The 15,951-nt window shown below is 36.2% G+C and overlaps 1 protein-coding gene across 4 annotated transcripts in view; it reads right to left on the bottom strand.

The window, feature by feature from the left end:
* Nucleotides 1–15,951, bottom strand: part of MAP3K15 (mitogen-activated protein kinase kinase kinase 15) — an 81,858-nt gene that overhangs the window by 22,595 nt on the left and 43,312 nt on the right. For all 4 annotated transcript variants that reach the window (XM_027886736.1, XM_027886735.1, XM_027886738.1 and 1 more), the window contains 7 exons: nucleotides 9,308–9,478; nucleotides 8,185–8,297; nucleotides 7,013–7,172; nucleotides 6,267–6,417; nucleotides 5,757–5,864; nucleotides 4,364–4,413; nucleotides 1,346–1,441 (listed from right to left, as the gene is read on the bottom strand). In XM_027886736.1, the coding sequence (XP_027742537.1) occupies nucleotides 1,346–1,441; nucleotides 4,364–4,413; nucleotides 5,757–5,864; nucleotides 6,267–6,417; nucleotides 7,013–7,172; nucleotides 8,185–8,297; nucleotides 9,308–9,478 (849 nt within the window). The remainder of the gene's footprint in view (nucleotides 1–1,345; nucleotides 1,442–4,363; nucleotides 4,414–5,756; nucleotides 5,865–6,266; nucleotides 6,418–7,012; nucleotides 7,173–8,184; nucleotides 8,298–9,307; nucleotides 9,479–15,951) is intronic.

The following is a 15,951-nucleotide window of genomic DNA, read 5'->3' as shown; positions in this document are numbered from 1 at the left end:
TAAACAGACTCTTCACAAGGTGGGTTTTGCTTTCAAGCTAATAAACTGGCTAGCATGTTCACAGGTTTCTTTCATTACTTTCTCCATATTTATCCCATTTTAAATGAGGAAGAGCATCAAAAAACCACTGAAACCTCTCATTATTCATCAAATCGTTTTATTTGCTGTGGCAGAGCTCAGCAGTTGCTTGTTATTGTAATTGCATAGTAAAATCTTGGTAGATCCAATACTCAATTACTCAAATACTTCTGCTGTACACTTTTGGTTGCAAGTGTGATTACTCAGCATTTCTGAAAATCAGATGTTGTGGTTTCTTATCAGACATTCAGAAAGCCAAAAGTATAAAAGTAGTAACATGTTTAGAAGAATAGAGTTTTAACTAATTTCTAGTTCTCTGGGGTGGAGATCCTTAAGTACATGAACGTTTTTCCTCTAGTTCCCTGCCTAAGCCACTAGCTGTTTTCCAAATTCTGTAACAAATGGTACAATTATTAAAAATTATTATAAAACATTCACATCTGTTTCACTGACTAACAGAGAGACATCTCTGAAACAGACTCCTGTTATGCACTGAATAAGGCATAAAAAAATGCAACCATGTTTCATAACACAAATTGCAATGCCGAATTAAGGCTGAGGAGGTAACATTATTTTAGTGTTTCCTATCTTTTATGCAACACACTGTACAAAGCTAGTAATTTTCTTTAATCTCAGTTTGTTCCATGTAATACATAAATAATAATTACTGCAGTAAAAGTGAATATACCATTCAACTCCAAATACTAAGTGCATTAACAACTCACTCCTACGTCATTCAGAAGGTTTATACACAAATATCAGTTATAAGGAAGAATTTGGTCTGTAAAGATTTAGGCCTGAAATTCAGCTAGCCTGCTTACTGTTTAGAGACAACATATGATCAGTAAATACTTTAATACAGGTGCAACAGTAACACAGATCTGTGATACAAGTTAGAATTTTTTATTATATCTAGTTGCTCTTAAATCAAACTGAACAGGCACCTAAGGGAAACTAAAACAAAGCAGAACCTCACATGATATGGCCAAGATACACGAAAATAAGATAACAGCTATAAATTAGAATAAACTAGGTAAGCCTTTACTCAGACCTAATGACTTGTAGATAAACTAATCAGAATCAGGCAAGTGCAATGGGACATTGTTCTCATCACTGAGTTCAGCTCATTGCTTCTTCACTGAGAGAAAATAAGTGAAAAAACAAATAATTATTTTGTCAAGCAAAAATGTCCTCTTTCAATCTTTACTAAATCAGTTCTGCTTAGAACATAGATCAGGCATGCAACACTCACACAAACTGAACTCACCTACTACACTGGATTTCAGTAGAAAAGTAGATCTGGAAGTCATCAGAGTTGTCATGGACATATAGAAAACAACATCGTTCATCAAACTTGGAAATGCTGTAAAATTCATGTTAAAAAAGTATTATTTTTGGATGTAACTGTTAGAATAAGTAAGTTAACTTTTTTGAATTACAAGCACTTAAGAATCATCTTTTTCACAGTTAATTACCTCAGAGAGGCAGCATGCAATTATATGTATTTTCCTTATAACTAGGAGTTTTGAGTTGTTTACATATTCTGTAATGCTACCTCCATATATTGATAAATAAACTACTGCTCACTTCAGTAAAACACTGGTTTATCTGAAGTGTATTGAGGTCAGTTTGTTGTTCACCTCCACTTCCATTTTTCCACAGTTCTGTCAGATTTCTTGGTATTTGATGACACCTCAATAGAAAGCGAATTGTTTTGACACTAATTTAGCTATCCAGAAAGCCTTTCTTTTAAGCTTGAAAAGTACTTCAGTTTTTATTCCATTGCTCCTACATTAAAACTGAACTGAGAAACACCTACAGTTAGCAGATCTTCCTCAGTGTATACTTTTTATGGCCTTACTACTGATAAACAATAACTTGGCATGACCAATATTTAATCCAAACTGCAGCAATAATTCTGACAAAGGGATTATTTATTGCATATCCTGTCTTGCCAGGGTTATATATATCCCATCTAAATGCACTGAAAAGTGAAGTGTCAAAACACAATACTAATCTGAAAGTAAATCTACAAATCAATCTCTTATTCCAAACCCTTGCACTTCAGTATTATGCTACATCATGCCAAGTCGTTATGCTTATTAAAGGTATTTTTTTCCATCAAATTAATAAAATTTCTTGGATTCTTGCACGATCTGTTAAGTCAAACTCTTCGATTTCGGTTATCCTGTGTTGAGCCAGTTAGGTAAAATGACAGTAGACTATAGTAAAGTTGCTGCATGTTACGTGACCAACTTGTTGAAGCGTCATTAAGGGCTACATGGAAAATGTTTCAAAACATGAGAATTTTGCCAGAAGACTTTTTTAGAAATATGTGAAAACACACTGTGCCATTCTGTAGTTTCATTCTGGTACAGTGGTTTCTAGTCTAACAAGACGCATACCTGACATGAGAACTAAGTGACAAAGCAAGATGATTCTTCCAAGGCCAAATACAGAATAGATGAAACACTAAGTAACAATACTGCATTACAAACAGTGCCATGTATGTGGTATGTAAGATGAGCTGTTTAGCATAAATACAATTTAAGGGTTTTGATAGAGCATATGGGAACACTTTTGTCCCCTAAAACTAATGCAATTTCAGAAGTATGGAAGTTTTAAGTTGGCACATACAAAGCAAACATCCAATTCCGCTAAGTTTAAAACAGACTGCCTCTTTGAGCTTTGTAATCCCCAGAAGTGATTAAAAATCAAAGCAAATGAAATGAGTTGCTTGCTTCCATTTGATTAAAATTATCTTTCTCAAAGATTAATTTCTGTACATTGTGTTGACTGAAGGTAATTAATATGGCACAGAAACTTCATACTGAGTTATGCTTAATCAGCTCCATAAACTTCAGTAATGACAACTTTCCATCCACTTGCATTGAAGTGGTAGAATAAAATATCACATAAAATTCATTTAAACCTAATTCTGTTTCTTTTAAGAAGAAAATCAGTACTGGAGTTCTGGTAGAATCTACGTCCAAATCCACAACTGTAGGCTTTCACAACAACCACCACTCACATTATCAAGAGAAATACTTCTTCACTGAGCTTATTTGCTTAGGCAAATTACACAGTTTCAGGGAAGACAAACCTGGGACCTAAAACTCAGGTGTTTTGGGTTAAGATTATAGCCTAGAAGTCCTTTACTTTCAGAAAGACAGAACTCATTAGCTATCTGAATTTATGCCTGTACTTGAATCAGAAACTTTTTCAAGCACTTAGGGTTATGCACTCACACAAGCAGCCCCAGGCAACAGCCATTTATGTCCCAAGAAAGGCCAGATCCACCAATGTGGACTCAGGAACTCAGAGAGAAGACAAAAGCCCACCTTGTGTTCCCTGTACTTACAGCTCCTCTGGCTCTTAGCTGCAGCCTGCATAATTCAGACAGAGAACAAACAGGTTTCATTTTGTTTTCTCTCCTGTCTGTCTCTCACCTTTCTGGCAGCAAAGTGGCCCAACTTAAGATATATAAGGCAGCTTCTAAGTGTAGTCATGTATTTTGTAGTTGTTAATAACAAATGCAAACATTTTCTATCCTCTCAGAACAATCCTGATTTTCTATGTGATAATCTGCTGTACTTAATCTTCTTTGGCACTAATATTTTGACCCATTTACTCATGCCTATTGTTTCCATTAATGGAGGCATCACAAAATGGAACGATTTTAACTATTTAAAGGCTAGTCCTTGAGAAACTCAACTAGTAGTCTCCTTCAGCTCAAGAACTCTTTTCTGTGCTTAGCACAAACTACGTCCACGCCTCGTTTAATATTTCGCTAACAATCCAAGTTTTGGCTAGAATGAGCTAAAGCCATATCAGAAGCATTTCTGAATTCCAAACAGAAAGTAGATAACATGGTTTCCTTTCCTTAAAGGAAAACAAACAAAATCTTCTTTCACTTATGGAAGGAAGTGAGAAGAGCTAAGGGCTTCTTTCCTTCTGTCCTCCAAGTTTTTAAACGCAGAAGTGGCAATAACTTCACTGAAAAGTTTAGAAAAATATATAAAAAACAGTTATATGATTGAAAACAGGGAAGTCTACCAGAGAATACACATGTCCACACACTCCTCTTAGATGAGTATTCCTGGAGAAACGTACAGCTCTGCCCTTGCACAGAAACTCTTCTGTGTTGACATTTCAAGGCAGGTTGGACAGAACAAGCTCTTACAATGGCAATGCAAAGCAGAGATTTAAGGTAGAATCCAGATTTCCCACTTAAGGAAATACAAAATATGTACAAAAAGACACAACTGTTTTCTGACATACCAACCTTATTCCTCTAATGGAAGCAGCTGTAAAATTCCATTCATGAATCTGTTTCTGTAAAGAACAAAGAGCTACAATCAACCACAGTTTAACCTTGAGTTAGTACTGAAAACAAAGTCACAGCATGGTAAGCAAAAGAATGTTCTTCCAACACGACTCTTTTTCTTTCTTTCTGCTCCTCCCAGTTTGAAATAAGATTGATCTATGGGTAAAGAAATTATACACACATTGCTGTTTTACTCACTTGAGAAAAAAATTAATATAAACAGCACAGAGTGGAAATAATGCCTGTATTTCCTCTTGTAAAATTAAATTTGAAGAATAAATTGCAAAGTACAATTTAGCAAACATTGTGTTTTGACTTAATACATCGATATTTCACATTAAACATGGAGCAGACTATGCCCTACTCTTATCTAGGCTCAAAGGGAAAAGCATACTCATAAACCTCCCTAGGAGGTCTCAAGCCAGCAGCTTTGGCCCAGGGAGCACACTGGAGGGCAAAACAGAGGAAGGACAGCCTGTGTCCAAGATTGTAGCTCTCCACAAAACCATAGCTAACAGCTGCATTTTATTTAGCAATGCCAGATATGCACTAAAAATTTGTTCCATAAAGCAAAGGTGTGTCAGACACATTCACCTGAAACAATGGAGTAGAACAGTGTACTGGAAAAACTGTTCACAGACCCAGGTAATTATGTGGTCTCGTCTTACTCCAACACGTTCTTTTCCACACTTTGCCTCTCTACGTTTTCAGTCTATTCTTCACCTGTGTTGCTCTGATATTAAGAAAGGGTAGCAAAATATATTGCAGATTTCAAGTCTTTCAATTTAAACTGAAATTATTTCTCATTTTTAAGAGCTTACACTGTCCATAACTGTGCCTACTCCTTCCTAATTCCCTGTGCCTTATCCAATAGTCCAAGAAACCAAATATTTTATTTCTTGACACTTACTTGTCACAGGCTGACATTTTTTCTAGTTTCCAATACTATAACCGTAAAAGTTTAAAATGTCTGAAATATTAAACACAATACTGGACTTTATCTATACTTTTAATCTAACTTCGAGCTGCATCTTAATAAAAATCACACAATTTTAATAAGAAATATTATGAGCAGACTAAATAACCCAAGCAATTCTAAGAGACATGGTCAAGAAAAGTTAAATCGCAACTAGAGGTCAAAATCATCTGACTTCTAAACACATTTCCTACTTTTAATTTCTCTGTAAAATGTCAACTTTCATGTCTGCACAAAAGATATACTGAGGCTTGTGCTTCATAGAAATGTAGCAAACTTTAAATTATTGTGAAGTACTCCAAAATCTAGATGTAAAAAAGTAACTTTATGCACAGTGAATCACAGTACACTTAACACATCTGCTGGCAGTTTTACCATTTCGGGGGGAGAGACATGCCACAGAGACAGAGATCTCTCATCTGCTTCATTGTTGATTGAAACATAGGCAGGCTGGTAAACTTTAGTTGGTTCTATCACCAAAACCTGAAGAGAGAGAGCATTTTTCCTTAATAAGCCAGCAGCTAATATGCCACAGTAGCTTCAGATGCTCTGATGTAGGCAATGTGTAATCTTGATGTCAGGCCTAAAAAATTTTCAAGGGAGACAGAAGGGCAAGACAAGGCAGGAAAAAATCTGTGTTCTTATGTACAACAGAAGAGTATTATCACAATTTGTTATAGAAGACTTAAAAGTATTTCTTAGAATATTTTAAGGATGTTAAATTTTTTTATAGCATAAAGATTAGCAGAATACAGGGTTTTGGTTCATGCGATAAAATAACAGGCAGTTAAGTTTTTAAGCATTGTGTTTACAGCCTTCCAGTTCTTGTAATATCCTATCCAGAAACACAAAACATACAACACTTATTTGGACATAACATCTTACTGGAAATCTCAGTCCATTAGTTGTTTCTTTCGTTGCCTCAAAAATTATATCTAGCCAGAAAGTCAGTCTTTCTTGTCTGGGAGAATGTTCTGTGGTGAGCTTCTTGAAACGCTGAATTAACATCAGATTCTGAACTAATGATTTCAAGTACCTAGAACATATTTAATTAGTGAGTTAACAGAGAGAAAACAAAATTTGACCAGATTCTAAAACCACTTAACTGACTTGGACATAAAAATTATTAACTGCTAAATTAAATGTGCTTTAAAAGCTATCGTAATGGAAATTATAGTGTTGATTTTTACAGATTTCTGGAAAGAATAGCAAGTTTAGATAAAACCTTAAGTCATAAGCTCACATGGATGTTCACCAACAATAGCTTTTTACAAAAGAGTTACATGGTGATTAGACAGGATATAGTAAGCTAGAAGATGGTGGGGGAGCAGCTAGCTAAATTCTGAAAGCAATTTTTTCACAATCTTTTCACAATTGCTTCACAGGAATCATTACTAATTTCCAAACTCTTTCTTATAAAAGATGTTCCTCAATAGGATATAAATCCAACAATGATGGGCAACTTAATTTCTTACCTTCCCCCTTCCTTCCCATAATATAAGAACAGAGTATGAAGTAAGAGTTGCAAACAATCTATGATGGAAAAATCCAGTTATCTATGTGACAATGTTTTTCAATTTTGTGTATTTCCCCATAGTTGTGTACTTGAGCTACAGCCTTCTACCACATACCACACTGGAGGTTTCAGCTTAAAAAGTTTCTCTGCTGCTTGTACTGCTTTACCAACATCATTAGCCAGCATGCTCACACTGAAGAACTGTCCCACATCCCAGTAATTGTTCATTTTTTCTAGGCTTCCTTTTCTTCCCAATAAACTGTTTAACCGTACACCTGTAAAATTTCAATTAAAAACCATATTTTTCTATCAGTAAAACACTAAATAGTGTTTTTACTGATGTCTATCAGTAAAAGACTATTTAAAGACTTAATTAAGCATTATTGATGAAAATAAAATGGAGTGAGCTTTCCCCAGAAAACAACATTGGCCAACACAGAGGCTGGATCTGCAAACAACACCCCCAATACAGTTCAGACAGTCAGAACTCCTCCTACACACAGTGTTAAAAAACATCTTGTGCTATCTGTCTGGGCTTATCTGCCTCCTGATTCTCAGTGTAAGATGCACAAATATTCATCATCAGGATCTGCATTTTCTGCAAGAGATCCATGGCTAGAGGATCCACCCCCAGAGTAAGGTCAGGGGAATGATTTAAAGCCACGTCTGCATTTTTAACCTTTAAGGTTCAAACATGCATTTCAGACAGGATCTGATTCCAAATATAAAGTTCAAGTATTATCTTCCTCAGAAGAACTGCATATCTGTTTCTATCATATGATTTCTTTGTAGATGTACAGTGGTGTGTTTTAGTGGAAGATGTGACTATAGGCAGACAACCAGTAACTGTCCTAGTAGATCCTTCCAGGTGTTACTTCCTGTGGATCTCAATTCAATAACAGAAACTCTGTGGATCCTTCCCTGGCATCCCTGAGGAGAACTGGGCCACACTGTCTCTTCCTGTGTTTGCCCCCTGTTGGCTGTGCAGTGGGATAATGTCTGTGGTGCAGTAAAGGCAGCTCACAGACAGCACTGAAGTTGGTCCTTCTCTGTTCTTTTCCAGTCTCTGGGTCCCTTTAGATGGGCCACATTACTAGAAAGCTGCTCCAAGGCAGCAAGAAGGAAAATGGTCCTTCAAGATCTCTGTGTTTTAGACTGCCATGCAGGACACACCACTAAAAAGCCTGAACCACCTTTTTCTCTATGCAACCAATCGTTGTAAGTATCTTGTTTTCTTCACAGGGAGAGAGGCAGAAAACTTGTCTGTGGCACTGTGTGGATATTTACCTATTTTTCTCAGTTCCATTGAGCTTTCAAACTGTTGCCCTGCAACAAGCAGCAAAACTGCGAGGTTAATTCCAGAATACAGAGTTGACTGCAGTTCAAATCCTTTGCGATACCTGCAGAGAAGAGTCAAGAACTCACATCTCACTGTTTAGAAGAACTGAAATACTGCAAAGTTTTGGTAGGTATTTTAAGCTATTAATTTACTGTAAGGACTATATGGCTTGTTGGCACCAATGGTATTCTGCAAAGAGCACTTGAAAGAAAGCAGCTTTTTACCTTAGGGTGAGAAAGAAAAACTTCTGCTTAGCTTTATGTCCTGTCAGCTTGGGTAGTTTTGTGACAGTAAAATGAATTGGTTACTACAAAAGTCTTGAATGCAATAGAACCTAATTATATTACTTTATATTACTGATATAAGAAAAGCAGTGAAAATATTAGTCTTCAGTGCAACTTTTAAAAAAAGGCTGCAATTTGTTTTGAAGTTTCATAGTCCTTAAAGGTAACTGAGACACAGCTGATCAAGGCTGAATGCACGGCACCAGCTGGTGCAGGATGAAGAGACCCCCCTGAAGCTTATATGGGGGAGAACAGAGAGAGGGGGGAATATTTCACAGTTACAGGACAAACCCACGTTGTTAACATTCTTGTACTCAGCAGTAGTTTGTATGATAACACAAGCATACCTAAATGAGTGCATATTCATGTCTTATCGTCTTAAGAAGATTCATACTACAGTTTATCAATCAATATTTTTCCATATATACAGATCATTGCATTTCCTGGGGATCCAGCACAGAAAACATTCTTGCACAGAGGACCAATGTAAATCACATGATCTCACTCATACTTAATTTTGGCCTTGAAGCAGATTAATTCTATATATTCCCTACAAAGAAATAGGTGAATCATCATCACTCCAATAAATTAAGTGCATCATTCTATATCCATGATGGTTTATAAAAAGAAGCAAGGAAATATGTATCCAAAGATCTGGCAGTCAGGACCCTGAAAAACAGACATAAGTAGAACAACTGATCTTCTAACAGCCCTGCTTTTCAAAACCATTTATAAAAGTCTGGAACTGTTTTAAAATAGATATTTTTGTGGTTTTTTTTTCTGTTACCATTCAATGGCACGATCTCGACTACTGGTATCTTTACAATCAGAATCAAGAAACATATCCTTGTAGATCCTCCCACATAAGCAAAACATATCTGGAGCAGGGTGATCACATGTCTGCAGAACTTGAAGCATAACTTGCAGTGCCTTCTCTCTGTCACCTGCATTATTTCTTCTGAAATCAAACACAGAGAATAAAATAAATGAGTTCAGATCTGAAACAGTAACTGCAAGATGGGGGAATAACATTATCCCACATCTATCCCACAACCAATCCATCATTACTATATACAGACTTGACTATATATAGAGATGACTTTATTTAGACTGATGTGTGATTGTTGGTTGACTGGTAAAACCAAATGTATTCTTCTATCATGGGGCTCTACTTCTAGCTTATATAAGAACTGATTTAAGCTCAGAACTCCTCTGTGAGAAAAATCTGCCATCTACTTGATTCCTCTTCACACAAGCAGACAAGACCCTACACATCCTGTAATGATAAAGTGTTTGTTCCTGACAATATACTTAGCAAAAATGGCCATATTGAGCATTCAACCTGACAGATAATTCAGCTATTTCCAAGATTTGTAATCTTGATCCAGAAACAATAGCAGGAAATACCAACTAAGACCAGAAGAAACTCATTTAAACCAATTTTAGTCAAAAGAATGATGTAGCTCAATATGGAGCCTTCAAACTACAACAAGAATAAAAGGGTGAAACTGAACCATATTTCTTTCATCAAAAACTATTCAGAGTAAAAAAGATTTGGATAACAAACAGCTGTTATACAGCTTCTTTTGAAAAATATTTAACGATGGTATCAGTAAGAAAACAGTGATTAAATAACATTTCCATTCCTTATTATTATTAAATAATCAGACTATTTGCCTCCATTTACCTTGCTGTTTTTCTAAGTTAGAATTCAATATTTACTGCAAAAAGTCACTTAGAACAAACAAAAATGTCTATTTGCAAGAGTAATGCAAACACAGCTTAAGAGTTTAATAGCCTCTTCAAGACTTTTTTTAATCACTAGAGAGATTTAAAATATTTACCAACCCTTTTTCAGAACTGTTTACAATTTTCCAGTCCCTACCTAGGTATCCATGACCAGGCTTACAAGGACTATGACTACTTTGTCAGCAATACCAGTAGCAGATAATGGCTTCTGGTAAATTTATTACTTGCATGCCCCAAAAGGATTAATATTTACTGTGAAGTAGCTCAGTTCCTCAGGTAACCAGCTGATGCAGTAATACCAGTAACAACACATCTGTAGCAAAATCCAGGCTTCTGTGCATGTTATGTGACAGAGAACATCTAATAAGATTAAACAGATTTGTAGCTAGTTGTGCAGGCTTTATCCTGCCTTTGATGTCACTGGTAGAGTATGAACTTTCACAGCAACTGCTTGAATATTTTTTAAAGTACTTTTTCTTCAGATTAACTGTTTTGACCTTAATACCAGTCTTCCCTAATGAGCACACAAGGAGAAAATTAGAATCTTTTTTCAGTTTTACAAGAAATAAAGAGAAGTTAAAAAGCGTGGAGGTAAATCCATCGCACAGGTCAGCGTGCCCTAACAAAACCTGTCTGAACAAAGCAGATTCTTTCACTAAGAGTACAGAAGTTCTACTATTGTTAATATGAAGTCAGAGAAATTTGAGAAAACAGCGCTTAGAACAAAATTAGGACCTAAAATGAAAGTCCAGCAGCTCCCTGGTCTTGTGTAATGTGATCACAGAAGTTGGCATGTGTTCAAGATTTTGCTGAAAACAAGAAATGCACAACTAATACCTAAATTAGAGCACTTCAGCACAGAAAACCTTAAAATTACTGCTTCACATCCAAGACAAACCTTGACTCAACTTGCCTTGTAGGAGAACAGGATAATTATTAATGTTAATTTAAGGGATGTTATGTACTTACTGAAAAAAACATAACTTTAAAGGTAAATACAACACACAAAGCAAGACTGCTTAAAATGGGACACTGTGCAGATTAACATTTCTGGTCAAAGGATGAACCTGTACACACCAAATACAATAGTAGCAGCATTTCAAAAGACCAAGCCCTGAAAAACCAGTGTGCTTAGAGGATTCAAAATGCAAAACTTTTATCACTTATAAGGAAAAAAATTATCATTAAAAATAATTAAATTCAACAAAATTCAGCACATGATAAGTATAAACTCATCCAACAGGATATTACCAAACAAAAAACAGTTTAGGTATCTTTATATTAAACTCTTGTTTTTCACAGCAGCAGAATTTGATGCCCATTGGGCAATACAAGCCCAGCATACCGATTACAGTAATTTACAAATTTAGGAACAATTATCACTTTCTAAATCCAAAAAGAGAGGCCAAACCAAGGGAAAAATCCAACAGAAAGACCACGTAATTTAGGCAATTTCTCTAAGTTGCTATGAAAATGTACTGTTGGATTATATGCAGAGCATGTTATGCTCGACCAAGACAGATTTTCATTTCTTATTTCAGACCCCACACTTTGTCAGATCTGTATGCCTGACAGTTTATAATTTGTTTCAAGGTGACTTGGAACAGTATCAATAGAGTAGAAGAGATTACTTTAAACCCTCATGGCTGTAGCACTGCTATTTTTTTTTACCCTATCTCAACTATATTCACTTTTCCCTGCTCCCCAGCCCCCATTTAAAGCCACAGTAGAACAAATCACAAAAATGCATGTTGGAAGACACTTCTGGAGGTCATCTAATAGAATCTCCTTCTCAGAGCAGGTCCATCTCCCAGATCTAGAACATGGCAGGCTTGGCTTTGTCTGAAAAGCTGAATCTATTAAACCCCCAAGGATGGAGATGCCACAGCCTCTCTGAACAGGGAAAGCCGAATTACTGTATATGATGATGTACAGGCATGAGAAGGAAGGTAGAAAACATTCTATTTATGGAGTAAGTTGGTGCATCAGGAGAGACTGATTCTGCAAAGCAAATTCCCTAAGAAGTTTTATAAGCCAGAGCAGAATCCCAAAAGACCACTAAATAAAGGACCCTGCTAATTCATTTTACTGCTGTTTAGTTACAAGCCAGCTTACACTGAAATACAAATGTCCCTCATGATATGACACAAACAGTTCACCTGAGGAATGAAATATAATTTCTAAATAGGCATTTTTCAATGGTGCTCTTTAACACACAATCTGTTAGCCTCTCCACATCTGGGATAAGATGCACCCTACCTTTAAGAAGTCTGCATACACACCCAGAAAAAATATGAGCTACATTTCATAGTTTATCTGGGTTTGGGGGAAGTCATTTTTAAAATCATTAATCACAATCTGAGAATTCTTTCAAAATATAGTTTTACCTTTTAAAATATATTTTTATTGTCAAAGACCTAGGGAAAAAAAAAAGACTACTACTTCAATTTATTTAGCAACTGTATTAAAACAAAGCACATGCCTTCGAAGAATTGCTCATAATACTATTTTTCCCTCGCTGTTTTCTTTGTTAGCACATTTTTAGTTCTCTCCCTACAAACCTTGCCATGTGAAAACTTGCACAGAAACCAAACGGAGAAAAATCAGTCTATATTATCTGAACATGATAACTGCAAAAGCTACTGCCAGTGAAGGAAGAGATCTGCAAGTAACTTCTAAAACTAGGGCAATTAAGAAAATATCCTAGTGCTCAATAAAGTATTGCCAACATTCCCCCAGAGAAAATGCTAGGAATTACAAGGAAATGAACAAAGAGTCAAGATTTAAACCACCATGATGTCTTTTGCAAATAGCCAGCACACTTATCTTTGGTACTGTGTGCAGTTTTAAGCTATATTTAAAAAGAAACTAAACTATTAGGATTAGGAGAAAAAATTCAAATGAAGGTTTTTCAGACAGAAATCACTCAGTAGAGATTTTTTTTCCTAAAAAAAAGTTGTCCCACAGGGCACCTCCATTCACTTCCTCTACATTAGTCCCAGTGTTCTGCTGCCAGTTTAGTTTTGCCTGAGAACTTGTATCCTCCAGAAAGCACTCACTGGTTTGCTTGCCCATTTGCTAGTTTGCTCACTGCAGTGTTGCCACATGATCTATCTGTTTGCTTACTCTACCATGTTTCTTCAACCACAGAAAATCTTCTCACCCTGGTCTACACAAGCCACTTGTATCTCTCTCCCTGTCCTGCCCGATTTTCCTCTTCTCTTTTACTTCTCTGTATCACTCTGTAGGGCTACAAACCTGATGAAAACAGCGTAGCACATAATAAATATACATTTTTAAGCATATGCATATAAATACAAATACAAATGAACAAGGAGAACTGAGGGGTGATCAAATTAACCTGCAACTTCAGTTTTGTATCACGTGTTCTGATTTGCTGCTCTCCAACCCCATCCTGCTGCCATATTTTGTCCTAGCCTAAGGCTGAAGTCAAACATTCTTATTCATAATGAGAGGTATTCAACTCTAACACTTTCCTCTGAAGCAATGGGAAAGTTGTAAAATGAAGAAATATCACTTCTTCCAAAAAACTCAGTACATTTTTAAAAACTTTCTACCTCTCAGTTATGATACAATTTTTTCTGTCTCTTCCTGCCTCATCCCCACATCTCCACGCTCTGCTCCCCCTCTCAGAAACCTGCTGCTGTTCCGCAACTTCGCAACTTCAGTCACCGGAACTGTGGGTCGGATGTAGAATCCAGAGGTACTCTCTGCTGCTGAGACATGTCTGCTTGTTTCCATGGGGAACAAATGCACGACGAAGCATCAAGACCTAAAGGATGTGCTCATACTCTTCTCCTGCATTATACTCACAGCATCCTCTATAGCTATTGATGTTACAGAGCTGTCCTCTTTTTCTCTTTCCAGATTTTCTTGACAAGCACAAAAATTACCAGGAAGCTGCTGAGCCACAAGTGGATGGAAGTAGTTGGAATATTTAGGCAGATTTGCCACAATGCCTTTTCCTGTCTTCATACTCTTTCCAAATATGTGCTATTGACCACTCTCAGAGATAAGAATCTAGCTAGAAAGAACTATGCCTTGAGCCAGTATGGACATCCTTATACTGTTTCTCACCCCCAGCTCTCAAACATCATCTAGACATCATAGTTATATCACAGCCTATCACCTAGAATAACACATGGAGCACACAGTAAATCCCAAATTATCTTTTTCCTTTTTTTTTATTTTTTTTATTTCATGGCTTCTTTCTTCCCTCTCAAATCTATTCTCTTCTCTTGAGTCCTTCACTCCAGTCATTGTAAGGAAGCTTAGTTTTAAACATCCCTAAACCAAAAAATCTTCCTGCTTCACAGGCTGCTTTTAGCAGCTTTGGAGAACTGGCATGGTTAAGGAACCAGAACTACACTCAGTGAACCAAACCTTTGTCCAACAAAGTTACTGGGAATGGATTTCATGGATTTCACCAGGACAACAACTAGCTCACTCTGTAGGTAACAGGTGGTATAATCTTTCCTTTTTCAGCTTTTTGCTCACATGTTCCCCTGTATGGTTTGTTTCCATCCATCTATCTGGAGAGGACTATATACTATAGAAAACTCTTATATCAATTAAAAGTATTCACTTAAGGGAATCCACCTTTGTTTCCTTTATATTTCATGTTGACTTATTGATCTGATTATTTTTAGGTCCTCTATAAGCAAACAGATTTCTTGAAGGGCAATGCACAGGGGAAGAAATCAAAGCAAAACAAGCAATTGTGACAATGTTTCCCATACAAATACTCAGAAACAATAACCTGGGGTTTTTCCCACTGTTTCTATATGAACCTTGTTTATCTTCTGATTTTAGCCTTGAAGCAGCTATCAATAATTTAAAAAACCCCTGACCTCACTGTCACATTGCAGAATTGTCAGTGAGACAACTTACTCTGTTAGTATAAATACCACCTTTCATAAAATGACTGGTCTTCACATATGCTACTGTGTTTAATTATCATAATGTACAATATCTTTGTTTACATTAATGAGATATAATTAATAAATTAATAATAAACTAATTTTATTAGTTATTGCCCTTGCATTCTGATTTAAAACCTGAAACTAACTTTTGAGTTAAGACACATTTCCCTGAGGATGCAATTTGACTGCAGAACTTTCAATATTTGAAATACTGAATGGGAAAAAAAAGACCTTAAATTGAGCTTTGAGACAAGAACAAAATTTGCAAGCCTGAAAATATATATGACAGTGAAGAAAACCAAGCTGTTTTGCTTTTTTTTCCTCCTCATATACACTTCAAGTGCTTCATGCAAGCCAATCATATAAAATGAGGAGCCCCACAATGTGTTTTTCACTAAATCTGAGTAATCACAGAACAGAACATTTTAAATACCCCAGTGTTTATCAATGGGAATAATTTCCTATGGCTGCTATTATTCACAATTACCAGTGATTTTCTACTTGCACCCTGTTATGCCCTTCACTTGCTAATTGCCTTTTTTTATTATTGTATTGGAATATGTTGCTTGTTAAAACACAGCATGCTGAGTTAAGTAATAGTGACTGCAGCTGTCCTCATCTTTATTATAAGAGAAGACAGAAGTGCCTTGGAAAGAGACTGAAGTTTTCACAGCTCTGGCCTCACACTATGGCTGGGTTTGGGTTTATAATCTACTGTTTTGAACAGAATTTGGCATAC

Source organism: Empidonax traillii, unplaced genomic scaffold (genome assembly GCF_003031625.1).
Source record: "Empidonax traillii isolate 1590-97213 ecotype Southwest subspecies unplaced genomic scaffold, ASM303162v1 scaffold194:size798623, whole genome shotgun sequence".
Taxonomy (NCBI): domain Eukaryota; kingdom Metazoa; phylum Chordata; class Aves; order Passeriformes; family Tyrannidae; genus Empidonax; species Empidonax traillii.
Note: the sequence above shows the minus strand (reverse complement) of the source record. Positions and strands in the feature narration are given on the sequence as shown.